The 16,424-nt window shown below is 46.8% G+C and overlaps 2 protein-coding genes and 1 long non-coding RNA gene across 3 annotated transcripts in view; 2 read left to right on the top strand and 1 right to left on the bottom strand.

Moving 5' to 3' along the window:
- The window catches only part of ATP13A2 (ATPase cation transporting 13A2), a 387,527-nt gene that overhangs the window by 243,255 nt on the left and 127,848 nt on the right, over positions 1–16,424 (top strand). The gene's annotated exons all lie outside the window — the stretch shown is intronic.
- Positions 1–16,424, top strand: part of PADI2 (peptidyl arginine deiminase 2) — a 74,282-nt gene that overhangs the window by 23,865 nt on the left and 33,993 nt on the right. The window contains exons 4-5 of the mRNA XM_007523718.3: positions 7,360–7,421; positions 14,736–14,853. Of these exons, the coding sequence (XP_007523780.1) occupies positions 7,360–7,421; positions 14,736–14,853 (180 nt within the window). The remainder of the gene's footprint in view (positions 1–7,359; positions 7,422–14,735; positions 14,854–16,424) is intronic.
- On the bottom strand, positions 1,645–1,912 carry LOC132541177 (uncharacterized). The gene is made up of 2 exons (XR_009552349.1): positions 1,798–1,912; positions 1,645–1,743 (listed from the first exon to the last, which is right to left on the bottom strand). It is a non-coding gene; the product is annotated as an uncharacterized LOC132541177 (long non-coding RNA).

Below are 16,424 nucleotides of genomic sequence, written 5' to 3'. Positions count from 1 at the left end.
TCTCTCCGGCACTGTCCCCACCCGTCACAGTTCGGCCATCATCCTTCAGAGCTTCAGTCTCCACACGTGAGAAGTAGAGTCCACAGTGACGCTCTCTTTGCTCCCCCTTCCTCTTGGGGAAGCCGTGTTTTCCTTCTGTGCGGGTGAGGTGTGAGGACTGGACTTCCCTGCAGTCCTCCTCCTGTGGCTTAGGAGCAAGTCCATGGTGCTTGTGGCCAAGTCAGGCCCTAGCTCATGGCTCCAGTGTTTCTAAGGACTTGCTCGTGACTTCCATAAGTACTACAGGGCCCTGGACCTCACTTATTTAGTAATAGTAGTACCTATAGTATGTAGTAGTATCTATAGTAGTAGTAGTACCTATATAGTATGCAGTAGTATCTATAGTAGTAGTAGTACCTATATAGTATGCAGTAGTATCTATAGTAGTAGTAGTACCTATATAGTATGCAGTAGTATCTATAGTAGTAGTAGTAGTACCTATATAGTATGTAGTAGTATCTATAGTAGTAGTAGTACCTATAGTATGCAGTAGTATCTATAGTAGTAGTAGTACCTATATAGTATGCAGTAGTATCTATAGTAGTAGTAGTACCTATATAGTATGCAGTAGTACCTATAGTCGTAGTAGTACCTATATAGTATGCAGGAGTATCTATAGTAGTAGTAGTACCTATATAGTATGTAGGAGTATCTATAGTAGTAGTAGTACCTATATAGTATGTAGGAGTATCTGTAGTAGTAGTAGTACCTATATAGTATGTAGTAATATCTATAGTAGTAGTAGTACCTATAGTACATAATAGTATCTATAGAAGTAGTAGTACCTATCCTATATAGTATGTAGTAGTATCTATAGTAGTAGTAGTACTTATAGTATGTAGTAGTATATATAGTAGTAGTAGTACTTATAGTATGTACTAGTATCTATAGTAGTAGTAGTACCTATATAGTATGTAGTAGTATCTATAGTAGTACCTATATAGTATGCAGTAGTAGTACCTGTAGTATGTAGTAGTATGTATAGTATCAGTAGTATCTATATTATCAGTACTATCTGTAGTAGTAGTAGTACCTATAGTTTCTTCTTCTAGCGTTTGCCAGTACCTATAGTATGTAGGAGTATCTATAGTAGTAGTAGTACCTATAGTATATAGTAGTACTTATAGTGTGTAGGAGTATCTATTGTAGCAGTAGTACCTATAGTATGTAGTAGTACCTATAGTATGTAGTAGTACCTGTAGTATGCAGTAGTATCTATAGTAGCAGTAGTATCTATAGTAGCAGTAGTATCTATAGTATGTAGTAGTAGTACCTATAGTACATAGTAGTATCTATAGTAGTAGTAGTACCTGTGGTATGCAGTAGTATCTATAGTAGCAGTAGTATCTATAGTAGCAGTAGTATCTATAGTAGCAGTAGTACCTATAGTAGCAGTAGTATCTATAGTATGTAGTAGTACCTATAGTACATAGTAGTATCTATAGTAGTAGTAGTACCTGTGGTATGCAGTAGTATCTATAGTAGCAGTAGTATCTATAGTAGCAGTAGTATCTATAGTATGTAGTAGTACCTATAGTACATAGTAGTATCTATAGTAGTAGTAGTAGTACCTGTGGTATGCAGTAGTATCTATAGTAGCAGTAGTATCTATAGTAGCAGTAGTATCTATAGTATGTAGTAGTACCTATAGTACATAGTAGTATCCATAGTAGTAGTAGTAGTACCTGTGGTATGCAGTAGTATCTATAGTAGCAGTAGTATCTATAGTAGCAGTAGTATCTATAGTAGCAATAGTACCTATACTAGCAGTAGTATCTATAGTATGTAGTAGTACCTATAGTACGTAGTAGTATCTATAGTAGTAGTAGTACCTGTGGTATGCAGTAGTATCTATAGTAGCAGTAGTATCTATAGTATGGACCTCACTTCTAGGCAGCTATGAAGTGGTTTTGAGTTCACTGATTCTGAGGACCTTCTAGACTCTAGTTGGGACTGATCTGCAAAGTCCTTCCTGCTGAGGGGAAGTGGGAGGTGAGGCGAGGCGAGGCGAGGCGAGGAAGGGGTCCAGTGTCCCCTCCTGTGGTCCTAGTAATAAGCATCTTGAGCACTTCTAGCTTCCACCTCAGGCCCCCACGACCACCACCACCACCAGCAGAACCCCGTCAACCAGAGCTGGCCCAGGTTGACGGCCCTCTTTGGTTGTGGTGGAGACTCCTTCCCCCGTCACACCCCAAGCTGTCCAGTAAAACAGAAAAAAACAGTAAACAGTAAAAAGAAAGCCAGGGAGCTGGGCGGTAGCACAACAGGTTAAGCGCACATGGCGCAAAATGCAAGGACCTGTGTAAGGATCCTGGTTCGAGCCCCTGGCTCCCCACCTGCAGGGGAGTCGCTTCACAAGTGGTGAAGCAGGTCTGCAGGTGTCTGTCTTTCTCTCCCCGTCTCTGTCTTCCCCTCCTCTCTCCATTTCTCTCTGTCCTATCCAACAATAACAACCGCAAAATGGAAAAAATGGCCTCCAGGAGCAGTGGATTCCTAGTGCACGCACCGAGCCCCAGCAATAACCCTGGAAGCAAAAAAAAAAAAAAAAAGACAAGAAAGCCAGATACCCCACCTGTCAGGGTGGGGGGGAGCTAATGTCCCCCAAAAACACTTAGGCTTCTCTGCCACAGCTGAGGCCTCAGTGCCTGGCTTCTCAGGACACACACTGCCTTGAACGCCGTCCCAGTGACATTTCCCACTAATCTGCCCCACACCCCAGGCGCCACCTGACACCTTGGTGCTATTCCAAAGAGCCCAAGGAGGATGATTCAGAGCCTCTGGGGAATGTTGTGAGGAGCCCAAAGACCCTGGAGCAGACAGTCCCCGGCCTCCCTCTAAGGAAGGAAAAGCCACCCCAGGAGGACAGCTCACGCCAGCCCATTGAAACTCCAGTCAGAGAAGTCCAGAATCCAGCTGGGAGAAGTTCTCCAGGATTGCTTCTCACTGGAGGGGCTTCTGAGAGAAGGTGGAAGAGAGAGAGCACCATCTGAATTGGCTGAGTGCACATGTTACAGTGTGCAAGGACCCAGGTTCAATCCCCCGACCCCCACCTGCAGGGGGGAAGCTTCATGAGTGGTGAAGCAGGGCTGCAGTTGTCTGTCTGTCTGTCTCTCTCTCTCTCCCCCCATCACACCTTTCCTATCCCTCTCGTTTTCTAGCTGTCTCTATGCAATAAATAAAGGTTGTTTTTTTTTAATTGGGGGCCCTGTGGTCCAGGAGGTGGCACAGTGGTAGATAAAGCACTTGACTCTCAAGCATGAGGTCCTGAGTTCAAGCCCCGGCAGCACATGTACCAGAGTGATGTCTGGTTCTTTCTCTCTGTCCTACTATCTTTCTCATCAATAAATAAATAAAACCTTAACAAAAAGAAAAACAATTGGGGGCCCTGCGGAGACAGCACAATAGTTATGTAAAAAGACTTTATGCCTGAGACAGCAAAGGTTCCAGGCTCAATCCCCAGAGCTAAGCAGTGCTCTGGGAACTAATAATAATAACACTAACAACAACAATAATAAATAAAGAGTTTGTGAACTGTTGTGGGCAGTGAGAGATAAGGGAGCCCAGTTGGGTAATAATGTGCAACAATAGGAGATCGGTGAAACGTGTGTGAATCTAATAACTCAAGGCGTAACAATAAGCACATCTAGCATTACTGAAGCTGCCTCAGGCAGGTAAGGGAAGTCCTGGCAGGGAACTTCTATTTTCTCTAGAAGGCAGCTGGCACTTTTTTTCCCCATTCTGCAAATATGACAGTATTGCTTGTGTTCTTTATCTTGTTTTCACCAGAGCACTGCTCAGTCCTGGTTTACGGTGATGCTGGAAACTGTACCTGGTTATTTCTGGGACCTCAGGCATGAGCTTTTTGGGGGGTAACCACTGTGTGACCCCCCCAGCCCCTTCTGCAAATATGATAATGATTGAAATAATGTATACCAGGGGCCAGGTAGTGGTGCACCTGGTTGAGTGCACATGTTACAATGCACAAGGACCCAGGTTCAAGCCCCCAGTTCCCACCTGAAGAGGGAAAACTTTGCAAGTGGTGCAACAGGGCTGCAGGTGTCTCTCTGTCTGTCTCTTCCTACCCTCTCGCTGTCTGGCTGTCTCTAGCCAATAAATAAAGATAATATTTTTGATATCCACCGAAGCACTCCCTAAGGGCATAAAGCACAACAAAGTGTCTGATTGTTTCCTCTGGTGGCCTGTGACTTCCAGGGACACACCACCCACCAGGGCTTCCGCATGGCACCCGCCCTGTCCCCTAAAGTGAGACATCACAGGGCAGCCAGCTGGGGGTGGGGCCAACCGCTCCAGGTAGGACCTTCAGGAGAGCAAGTCTGGAGTCTTGCCTTTTGGGAATAGCCCAGCGCAGAGATTAGCCTTTATTAGTGGCAGGAACAGCCATGGGCAGGGGCCAGGAGCCAGAGTCCTGAACAGCTGGACAGACTGGCTCTGTACAGACTGCCTCAGTTTCCTCACCTGCATGGTAGAGCCGACTGGCTAGGTCATGACTCCTTGCTGCATAACTGAGGGGGCAACAGGTGACACGCTGGCAGAATGAAATATCCACGTAGGAGCGACTGTCGTCCTGAAAAGCCCAGAGACTGATTAAGGAGGTGGGTTCCCAGGAGGCTCTCCAGGAAGCCACCTCCCTGAGAGGCAGCATTCACTGGGGAGTGTCCTGCCGACACACTGGGAAGGGCTGGAAACCAGAGTCAATATTGTTCCTCTAGCGAGCCCTCAGCCTCTGTAGTCACCGCTGGTGACCGCCTTCCCTGCTCTCTCCCCAGAGAGCTTACCCTGCATCTACCTCCCAGGCTACTGGCCCCTCTCCAGACAGTTGGCTTCTCTGAACCTGGTTTTGCTCACCTGTAAAATGGGGAGGACAGGGGGCCGGGTGGTGGTGCAACATGTTACAGTGCTCAAGGACCCGGGTTCAAGTCCCTGGTCCCCACCTGCAGGGGGAAAGCTTCATGAGTGATGAAGCAGGGCTGCAGGTGTCTCTCTGTCTCTCTCCCTCTCTATCTCCCCCTTCCTCTCAGTTTCTAGCTGCCTCTATCCAATAAATAAAGATAATAATAATAGGGGGCTGGGCGGTGGCGCACCTAGTTGAGCACACATGCTACAGTGCACAAGGATCCAGGTAGGTTCCAAGCCCCAGTCCCCACCTGCAGGGGGAAAGCTTTGCGAGTGGTGAAGCAGGTCTGCAGGTGTCTCTCTGTCTCTCTCCCTCTCTAGCTTCCCTCCTCCTCTCAATTTCTGGCTGTCTCCAATAAATAAATAAAGATTAAAAAAAATTTTAAAGAAAAAGAAGTTTAAAAATAATAATAATAAAAAAATGAAAGTTAAAAACGGGACGATACAATTTCTCCCCTAGGGCTGAGGAGTGCGGTTTAGGTGCTAAGTCCTTGTGCCTAGTACAGTGCCAGGGGCAGCGTAGACACTCAGTAGTGCTTTGCTAGGTGAGTAGAATTAGGTCTGAAAGCATCTAACCCACAGCAGAGCAGCTGCAGAGGTGGGGACATCGGAGCGCCTTGTCCTAGGACAGGGCCCTGCCCGCCTCCACCCTCCAGCTTCCTTCTAGACCCGGAAGAACCAACCGGGTGTGGTGTTGGGAGGGAGTCAGGCTGTGGGTCCAAAGGAGAGCTTGAGTGGAGTTCCGTGGTGATATCACAGTTCTTCCCATGCCAGGACCCTCCTCCCCCTCTGGCCCAGGGAGAGGACCTGACAGGGAGCTGACCCAGAACAGAAGCATTCCCACCCAACTCCCACCTCAGTCCAAGTCATGCTCAGTGTGAGGCTGAACCCACTGGGCAGCCTGGGACCTGAGCCCAGGCCATCTCACGGCGGGTGACACTCCTGTCACCTCCCCTCCCCAGTGACTCCATATCCCGCCCTGTGAGTCTCTAGTTCAGGGCTGGGGAGAGGGACAGTTTTTCATCCTTGCAGCCAAGGACTGACTGTCCAGCTCAAAGTGTCCGGGGTGCCTGCTTCTGTCACTGGTACCACTGGAAAGGGCCTCATTCTGCAGGTAAATAAACCGGCTCAGAGAAAAAAGAAAAAAGGGAGGAACATTTGGAAGTAGGAACAGGGTTATGTGTAGCTTGGAAAGGAAGAGAAGACGAGACCTTAAAAGGAGGGGGAGTTATATACAAATAGAGACAGACATCTGTAGAAATAATAGTCAGCCCATGTCTGCAGCCTTAGGAGAACTGCTGTAGCTTCCAGTGGAGGGACTGGGGATTCAGAACTCTGGTGGTGGGAACGGTGTGAAATTATACCCCCGCTGACATGTCATCTTGTAAATCAATATGAAATCATTAATCAAATTAAAATAAATAAATGAGGGAGTCGGGCGGTAGCGCAGTGAGTTGGGCACATATGGCGCAAAGTGCAAGGACCAGCATAAAGATCCCAGTTTGAGCCCCCGGCTCCCCCACCTGCAGGGGAGTCGCTTCACGAGAGGTGAAGCAGGTCTGCAGGTGTCTGTCTTTCTCTCCCCCTCTCTGTCTTCCCCTCCTCTCTCCATTTCTCTCTGTCCTATCCAACGACAGTGACAACAATAATAACTACAACAATAAAACAACCAGGGCAACAAAAGGAAATAAATAAACAAATATAAAAATAAATGAATTAATTAATTAATTAAAAGAAACCAGCTCAGAGAGGCTGTCTCTGCTCACAGTGTCATAACTAGTAAACAGGAAATCAGGGTTTCAACACAGAGAAACGAACTGGTATGAAATCCTAGATTTATCTCATACCCTCAAAGCAGAACGCAAAGGTCCCTTCCCCTAGAAAAAACATCAACAGCGCCCTTACACACACACACGCACACACACACACACACACACACACACACACACACACACACACACACCTCCCTGAATCCTCTAGCAACCTGGTCTCACAGGTGCCCTTGGATCCAGAGAGGTTCAAGACCCAGTTGGCCACCCTCAGTCCTTCTTAGAGGAGGTATTTATAGTGCAGCAAGTTCAAGGGACGGTGCACCCGCACGCAAAGCAAACTGCAGACAGGAGCTAGGGAACCCTGCGTCCGGATGTTTGCAAACTATGAGCTTCACTGAGGCTCCCAGGCCTGTCTGTTTGACCCACCGTCCAGAACTGACTAAGGATCAGTGAGATGGCAGGAGAGCCCTGTGCTGCCTGCCAGCTCATCTGGGAGCCCTGAGCTTCACGGCACGTGCACTGTGGGCTCAAGTGTTCGTCGGCAAGAGGCCTCAGCAGACACCCTCCTGGAGGCCAGGCAGGAAGGGGCGAGCTGCATGCCTTTCCCACAAGTCTTCCTTGTGTCTGTCCCCAGAGATCTCCCTGGATGTGGATGCAGACCGGGATGGTGTGGTGGAGAAGAACAACCCAAGAAAGGTAATTAACTACCTGCCAGGGTGGAGAGGAGCAGTTTTGGGGAGGACTGGACCTTGCAGGGACCTGTTTCTTCCAGCCTGTTCAGGCTGTTCTCACCTCACCTCTCTGTCTCTCTCTCTCTCTCCCTCTCCCCTCTTCTTTTTCGTTAAAGAAGTTTTCTTTAAGAATTTTTTTTAGAGGGGCCAGGCAGTGGCACACCTGGTTAAGCACATACACTACAGTGCACGAGGACCCGGGTTCAAGCCCCTGGTCCCCACCTGCAGGGGGGAAAGCTTCACGAGTGGTGAAGCAGGGCTGCAGGCGTCTCTCTGTCTCTCTCCCTCTCTATCTCCCCTCCCCCCTCAGTTTCTCTCTGTCTCTATCAAATAAATGAAATTTTAAAATAAAAATATTTTTATGTTTATTTATTTATTTGACAGAACAGAGGGAAATCGAGAGGGAAAAAGGGAGAGAGAGAGAGAAAGACCTCTGCAGTACTTCTTCACCGCCTGTGAAGCAACCTCCCTGCAGGTGGGGAGCCGGGGGCTCAAACCGGGATCCTTACGCCGGTCCTTGTGCTTTGTGCCATGTGTGCTTAACCCGCTGCGCTACCACCCAACCCCTCTCTCTTCTTTTTTAAGAAAGAAATAATTTTAAAAAATAATAATAATAATTTTTTTAATTTTTTATATTTATTTATTTATTCCCTTTTGTTGTCCTTGTTGTTTTAGAAATAATTTTTTAATTAAATAAGGAAGAGGGGCTAGGTGGTAGTGTCCCTGGTTGAACACACATGTTACAATGAGCAAGGATCCAGGTTCAATCCCCAGGTCCCCACCTGCAGGGGGAAAAACTTCATGAGGAGTGAAGCAGAGCTGCTGCTATTTTTCTGGGTTTTGTTTGTTTGTCTGTTTGTTTGTTCTGTTTTGTTTTTACCAGAGCACTGCTCAACTCTGGCTGATACTGGTGCTGGGTATTGAACCTGGGACCTTTGGTACCTCCGAGTTGAAAGGCTTTTTGCATAACCACTATGCTCTCTCCTCAGCCCTCTCTTCATCTCTCTCTTTTTTTTTTTCTATAGATCTCATTTATTCATGCTTAAGAGAATCTGAGATGTCCAGTTCTTTTATGTGCTTATAAGCCCAAACTCCCTTCCTACTTGGTGACAGTTATCTAAAATTGCTTCATTTTTCAGGTAAAAATAATTGTCTGCTGAGTCCCACTTATAAAAACAGAAACCAACCAATCAACAAACAAACAAAACAAACATCTTTGTACCTGAGAAGTAACAGCAAACAACTAAAAGAATATAACATTGTAACAAAATAATACATCATTAGAGTAATAGTCTGGCTTAACAGAGAGCCTGCCACTGCCACTTAGGAAACCAAACATGAAAGAAAGTTCGGTAGAGTCAGTTTAATGCACAATAGATGCAACATTTGGCCTTTAATCTTCATAGATTAACTCTACCTACCCTTCCAGTTGTGACACCAACTTGCTCAGAAGTTACCCTGTGGTACTGAGAATTTCTTAGAGAATTCTTTTTTTTTACTATTATTTTTTTATCTTTATTTACCCTCTCTTCATCTCTATCTCCCCATTTCCTCTCAATTTCTGGCTGTCTCTATCCAATAAAGATAATAACAGAATTTTTGAAAAATAAATTGACTTTGGTTATCTAACCAAAGCTATAATAATAATAATTTTAAAAAGAAGAAAATAAGTATTCTGGGGCGGAGAGTAGATAGCAGAATGGTTATGCAAAGAGACTCTCATGCCTGAGGCTCCAAAGTCCCAGGTTCAATCCCCTGTACCACCATAAGCCACAGCTGAGCAGAGGTCTGTGAAAAGAAGATAAAAGAAAAGAAAAGAAGAGAAGAGAAATATTCTTCCCCAGGAGATGTGCTGCCAAATTATTTGTTTTTATTCTCCTGCCTTGTTGTCCTTTGCCTGGGTGAGCTGAGACCATCGGATCAGAAGGCGACAGTCATCATTCACAGCCCAAGGTTGCCACGTTGCCCATGCCAGCACAACTTCTTTCCATTTTTATCTGTTCACTCATTCATTTCTCATTCATTTTTTTATTCGCTTGTTCTTTTGTCAACTGATTTTTAATTTAATTTGATAGAGAGAAATTGAGAGGGAAAGGCTATAGAGATGGGGAGAGAGTGAGAGAGAGAGAGAGAGAGAGAGAGAGGGACCAAGACCGAGACCTGCAGCACTTCACCGCCTGTGAAGCTTCAGCACTTAGGAAGCTGCATCTTTGCGTGAGGAACAGGGGCTCAACCCCAGGTCCTTGGGCACAGAAACGTGTGCACTTACCCAGGGGTGCCACCACCCAGGCCCCTCACGCATCTCTTCTTTCATCCTGTATTTCCCAGGCGACATCTCCTTGCCCACAAAAGGTCACTGTGATGGGTTTACTGTCTCATTCTGCCCCTGCAATTCTTGCAAGATGCGTGGTGTGGTTTGCAGACATGTATTTTTTAAAATATATTTCTTTATTGGGGAATTAATGTTTTACATTCAACAGTCAATACAATAGTTTGTACTTACATAACATTCCCCAGTTTCCCATTTAACAATACAAACCCCACTATGTCATTTATCATCCTTCATGGACCTGTATTCTATGCCAATTCCAGTTCAGGTTCTACTTGTGTTTTCTTTTCTGATCTTGTTTTTCAACTTCTGCCTGAGAGTGAGATCATCCCATATTCATCCTTCTGTTTCTGACTTATTTCACTCAACATGATTTTTTCAAGGTCCATCCAAGATCGGCTGAAAACAGTGAAGTATACAGACATGTATTTTTAATTGGTGCAGGTAGCATTGTGGCCTCAGCTTCATTCTCAGCCCCGTTGTTAAGCTTCACTGGCTTGCTCTGTGTACAGCCAAGAATCTTACTTCTGTTTCCCATATTCTGCCCTTCTGAATTATGTAAAATTGGTTTTCAATGGGCATATATGACTTTGATATTAACAACCTAAATTCTAAGATTAAATGATAAATGAAGAGACATTTTTTTAATTTTTATTGTTTATTTTCCCTTTTGTTGCCCTTGTTGTTTTATTGTTGTCGTAGTTATTGTTGTTGATGATGTTGTTGTTGTTGGATAGGACAGAGAGAAATGGAGAGAGGAGGGGAGGACAGAGAGGGGGAGAGAAAGATAGACAAACTGCAGACCTGCTTCACCGCCTGTGAAGCGACTCCCCTGCAGGTGGGGAGCCGGGGGCTCGAACTGGCATCCTTACACCGGTCCTTGCGCTTTGTGCCATGTGCACTTAACCTGCTGCACTACCGCCTGACCCCCATGAAGAGACATTTTTATACAGCCAAGGAGAAGTCTGAGGCCCAGCAGTGGACCCCAGGCATATTCCCCCCCCTCTCTCTCTCCCTCCCTCCCTCCCTCTCTCTCTCCTTTCCTCCCTCTTCCTCTCTCCCTCTCCCTCTCCCTCTCCCTTTCTCCTTTTCCCCTTCTCCCTCTCCCTCCTCCTCCTCCTCCTTCTTCTCTCTCCCTCTCTCTCTCTCTCTCTTTTTTTATGGGTTATAACTTGTTTGCATTAAGAGTTAGACATTAGGGTGCATGATTTTTTCCATTGTTTTATTTTTTTCTGTTCTTGTTAAGTTCTGAGAGTCCTTTATATAGGCTGTATACATTTTTTTTCTTTTCTTTTTTATTTATTTTCCCACCACTCCCGTCACCAAGGTCCATGTCCCCATCCCCACACCCATAGATTACCACTCTAATTCTCCTATAGTCTTGAATATAGGTCGACATTTTGTTTTGTTGTGTTTCGTATTTGTACGTTCAATTGTCTATGTTTCACATGAGTGAAGCCGTTCTGTAGCTGTCCTTCTCCTCCTGACCGGCTTCACTGAGCATCCTCCTCTCCAGTTCCATCCACTTTATCCCAAAGGACACAGATGACCCCTTGTTATTGCTGCATTAACTCTGTTGAGTGTACGTCCCGTAACTTCTTTATTCAGTCATCTGTCAAAGGGTATTTTGGTTGTTTCTAGATTTTGGCTATTGTGAATAAGCATGGGGGGGGGTGCATATATCCCTTCAAATAAGTGTGATTATATCTTCGGGGTATATGCCCACTAGTTGAATTGCGGGAGACCCCGAACTCTAAATGCCAACTATGAGACCTCAGACTTCTGGGGAGGCCCTTTCCTGTCTCCCCAAAGCAGCCACAACAAAAGACACCAGGTCTGAGTCACACGTGTGTTCTCTGTGCCCTAGCCAAACCACATGACTGTGGGCTCCACAGAGGTCCCTGAGGCTCCCGGCCTAACCAGAGGGGCTGTGCGGCCTTGGTGAAGTTACACAATCCCTGTGGGGCCTAAACTTGCTAGACTTCCTCCATGTCTCCATCTGGCCCAATGAAACCTCACACCTTCACCACTCATCCTAAAAATATTTGTTGAACACTGCTTTTTTGTTTGTTTGTTTGTTTTTGACCACCAAAGTTTTGACAGGGGCTCAGTGTCTACACAACTTCACTACTCCCAGCAGCCAATGTTTTTTTTCCTTGAATTTAGACTGAAGGTGACAGACAGAGAGAAAGACAGAGAGAGGAGAGAGTACTCAGGAAGCATCTCTCCTACAGAGGCTCTCATGTGGTCCTTATGCCCTGGTCCTTATGCCTGGTGGCATGGTGTACTACACCACCAAGGCCAAGCATCTCTTGATATTCCAGGACTGGGCTGGGTAAGATCCTGAGGATTCAGAAAGAGTAGGAGAAATATAACTCCTGTCTTCATGGAGTTCACAGCCCAGTGGAGGGCTTAAGCTAAATAACAAATGACAAGGGTAACTATTTCATCGCAATTGTCGTAAGCCTGTCTCCCCCCTCCCACCAAAAAAAAAAAAAAAAAAATTTGTAGAAGCCAGTCTGGACAATCCAACCAGCTTCCTGGAAGAAAGGTCAATTCCACAGTGACTGGAAGGAGTGAACTAGTCAGGTGAAGGGAGACAAGCTGGCATCCCAGGCAGAGGGCTGAGCACTCAGTGAGCAAGGCGGGGTGACAGGGAACAGATGGAGGGGTGGGCAGGTCTCAGAGGGCCTGGAGGCAATTCTAAGGGCCTGGAGCTTTATCCAAGTCGGTGGGGAGTCCCAGACAGGACTCACAGTGGAGAAGCGTCTCTGGTTTGGGTTTGTTCTAGTGTCACTGACTGCAGTCTAGACCGTTAACCACTGGGGCCGTGTGGTGGTGCACCTGGGTTTGAGCCCCGGCCCCCACCTGCAGGGGAAAGCTTTGCGAGTGGTGAAGCAGGTGTCTCTGTCTCTCTCCCTCTCTATTTCCCCCTTTTCTCACAGTTTCTGGCTGTCTCTATCCAATAAATAAATAAAGATTAAAAAGAAAGGAAGGAAGGGAGGGAGGGAGGGAGGGAGGGAGGGAGGGAGGGAGGGAGGGAGGGAAGGAGTCACCATGTAGTTCCCATGTAGAGCACTGAAGTGTGTCTGGACATAGTGGTCTGTCTGTGCATCCAGCTGTCCCCCTCTGCCACCCCCTCTGGAGGTGTCACAGCTTCTGATGGAGTGTCTGTCTAGCAGACAGAAGCGTCCACAAGAACCCTGGTCCCCACCTATAAGGGTTGAAGCTTGGGGGCCAGGCATCGGCACACACACTCAAGCACACATCGTACCGAGTGCAGGGACCCTAGTTCAGGCCCCTGCTCCCCACCTACAGCAAGGACGCTTTACAAGTAGTGAAACCAGGTCTGCAGGTGCCTATCTTTCTCTCTCCTTCTCTCTCTCTCCCTCCCCTCTCAATTTCTCTCTATCCTATCCAATAAAATGGAAAAAAGAAAGAAAGAAAGAAAGAAAGAAAGAAAGAAAGAAAGAAAGGCCTCTAAAAGCAGTGTAGTCTAGTGTCAGCACCAAGCCCCAGCCCTGGAAAGATAGAAAGAAAGAAAGAAAGAAAGAGAGAGAGAGAGAGAGAGAGAGAGAGAGAGATAGATAGATAGATGTGGCTGGGTGGTGGTGCACCTGGTTTAGTGCATGTTATAATACACAAGGACCCAGGTTCAAGCCCCTGGCCCCCACATGCAAGAGGAAAGCTTCACAAATGGTGAGGCAGATCTGCAGGTGTCTCTGTCTCTCCTCCTCTCTATCTCCCCTTTCCCTCTTGATTTATGATCGTGTCTATTCAATAAATAAATAAAAATAATTTTAAAAATTTTAAATTTATATTTAATGGCTGAAGCTTTACAAATTATGGAGCAGTGTTGCAGATGCCTCTCTCTCTTTATCCCCACCCCTATCTATTTCTCTCTGTCTCTATAAGAATAAAAAGAGAGAGAGAGGGAGTTGGACGGTAGTGCAGTGGGTTAAGCGCACGTGGCGCAAAGCACAAGCACTGGCATAAGGATCCCGGTTCAAGCCCCTGACTCCCCACCTGCAGGGGAGTCACTTCACAGGCGGTGAAGCAGGTCTGCAGGTGTCTGTCTTTCTCTCCCCGTCTCTGTCTTCCCCGCCTCTCTCCGAGGTTCTGAGGTCCTTCATTCAGTTCCCAGCACCACCACAAGCCAGAGCTGAGCGGTGCTCTGGTAAAAAGAAAAGGGAGGGAGGGAGGGAAGGAAGGAAAGAAGGAAGGTGCTGGGGAGACAGCTTAATGGTTCTGCAAAGACTGTCCTGCCTGAGGTTCTGAGGTCTCAAGTTCAATCCCCAGCACCACCATCAGCCAGAGCTGAGCAGGGCTCTGAGAACACCAACCAGCAGACTGTCTGCCCACGTGTTTCTCTGGCCGTCCTCACCTCCCTCTTCCACACACCTCTCTCTGTCCAGGCCCACAGACATGGGGCTCGTAACTGCCCTCCTCAGCTGTCTGTCTGTCTTTGTCTCTCTGTGCCACGGCCCCCTCCTAATCTTGCCTTTGGGACTCATGCTGACCCTCCATGGACATCAGACACTGGAGCCACCTTTGCCAGGTCACAGATGCCCTAGAGGGTAGCAGCTGCTCTTGTTTGTTGGTTTGGTTTGGTTGTTTAGTTGTTTTAAGAATTGATTTCTTTATTTTATACTTTATTTATTATTGGATAGAGACAGAAAGAAACTGAGAGTGGAGGTGAAGGTAGAGAGGGAAAGAGAGAGACACCTGCAGCCCTGCTTCACCACTCATGAAGCTTTCCCCCAGCAGGTGAGGACCTGGGGCTTGAACTGTGTCCTTTCGCACTGTGATGTGAGCGCTCAACCAGGTGCGCCGCCGCCTGGCCCCACAGCTGCTCTTTTCTCCCACCCGAGACTGCCTCTCAAGTGTCCTGCGTGCAGGCCTGCCCCAGGGCTGGAAAGACCAGCACTAACCTCTCCTCTCCTGACTCAGGCGTCCTGGACCTGGGGCCCCGAGGGCCAGGGGGCCATCCTGCTGGTGAACTGTGACCGAGACACTCCCTGGCTACCCAAGGAGGACAGCAGTGATGAGAAGGTCTACAGCAAGGAAGGTGCCAACAGGACCCACCCTCACTCGGGGTGGAGGGGCAGCATGGAACCTGGGAGACCTTGACGCTGAGTCCTGGGCTGAGAATGAGGGAGGGGGTGGTCTGGGAGTGAATGATGGATTCAAAACACCATTTCATGCTAAAGGCAGAAGACAGAAGTCAATTAATTAATGGCTGGAGGTAGATAGCATAATGGTTAAGCGAAGAGGTTCCTAAGTCCTAGGTTCAATCCCCACCCCCCCCACACACCATCATTTGCAAGCATCATTTGGGTCATTGGTGATGATGTTTAAATTATATGTACATAAAAAACAGGACTGAAAGAGGGGCTGGGCAGTGATGCACCAGATTAAGTGCACATAGTACAAAGTGCAAGGACTCCCTCAAGAATCCCGGCTCCCCACCTGCAGGGGGTGGGGCTGCTTCACAGGCGGTGAAGCAGGTCTGCAGGTGTCTCTCTTTCTCTCCCCCCTTCCTTATCTTCCCCTCCTCTCTCCATTTCTCTCAGTACTCTTCCCTCCCCCCCAAAAAAAAATAAAAAGAAAAATAGCCCCAGCAATAACCCTGGAGGCAAGAAAAAAAATTTACAAGGACTAAAAGGAAATCCCCAAATATAGGGAATCATTAAAGTGCTGCGGGTAAGTTCCAGTTTTTCATTCTGTTACGTACAAGTCTCTGAGGTCTGGATTCAAATGTAACGAGCATTTCTTTTTTTAATATTTATTTTATTTTATTTTTAATTTTTTATTTAAGAAAGGATTAATGAACAAAAACATAAGGTAGGAGGGGTACAACTCCACACAATTCCCACCACACAGTCTCCATAACCCACCCCCTCCCATGATAGCTTTCCCATTCTCTAGCCCTCTGGGAGCATGGACCCAGGGTCACTGAGGGTTGCAGAAGGTAGAAGGTCTGGCTTCTGTCATTGCTTCCCCGCTGAACATGGGCATTGACTGGTCGGTCCATACTCCCAGTCTGTCTCTCTCTTTCCCTAGTAGGGTGGGTCTCTGAGGAAGCTGAGCTCCAGGACACATTGGTGGGGTCTTCAATCCAGGGAAGCCTGGCCAGCATCCTGATGGCATCTGGAACCTGGTGATTGAAAAGAGAGTTAACATACGAAGCCAAACAATTTGTTGAGCATATTTATTTTTTTTATTTTCCTTTTTTGTTGCCCTTGTTTTTTACTGCTGTTGTAGTTGTTATCATTGATGTCATCATTGTTAGGACAGAGAGAAATGGAGAGAGGAGGGAAAGACAGAGAGGGGGAGAGAAAGACAGATACCTGCAGACCTGCTTCATCACCTGTAACAGGCATTTCTTTTTATTTATTTATTTATTTATTTATAAAAAGGAAACATTGACTAAATCATAGGATAAGAGGAATACAACTCCACACAGTTCCCACCTCCAGAACTCCGTATCCCCTCCCCTCCCCTGATAGCTTTCCCATTCTCTATCCCTCTGAGAGCATGGACCCAGGGTCATTGAGGGATGCAGAAGGTGGAAGGTCTGGCTTCTGTAATTGCTTCCCCGCTGAACATGGGCGTTGACAGGTGGATCCATACTCCCAG

Source organism: Erinaceus europaeus, chromosome 11 (genome assembly GCF_950295315.1).
Source record: "Erinaceus europaeus chromosome 11, mEriEur2.1, whole genome shotgun sequence".
In the NCBI taxonomy this organism is placed as follows: Eukaryota; Metazoa; Chordata; class Mammalia; order Eulipotyphla; family Erinaceidae; genus Erinaceus; species Erinaceus europaeus.
The sequence above is the reverse complement of the archived record's forward strand: the minus strand, read 5'-3'. Positions and strand labels throughout refer to the sequence as shown.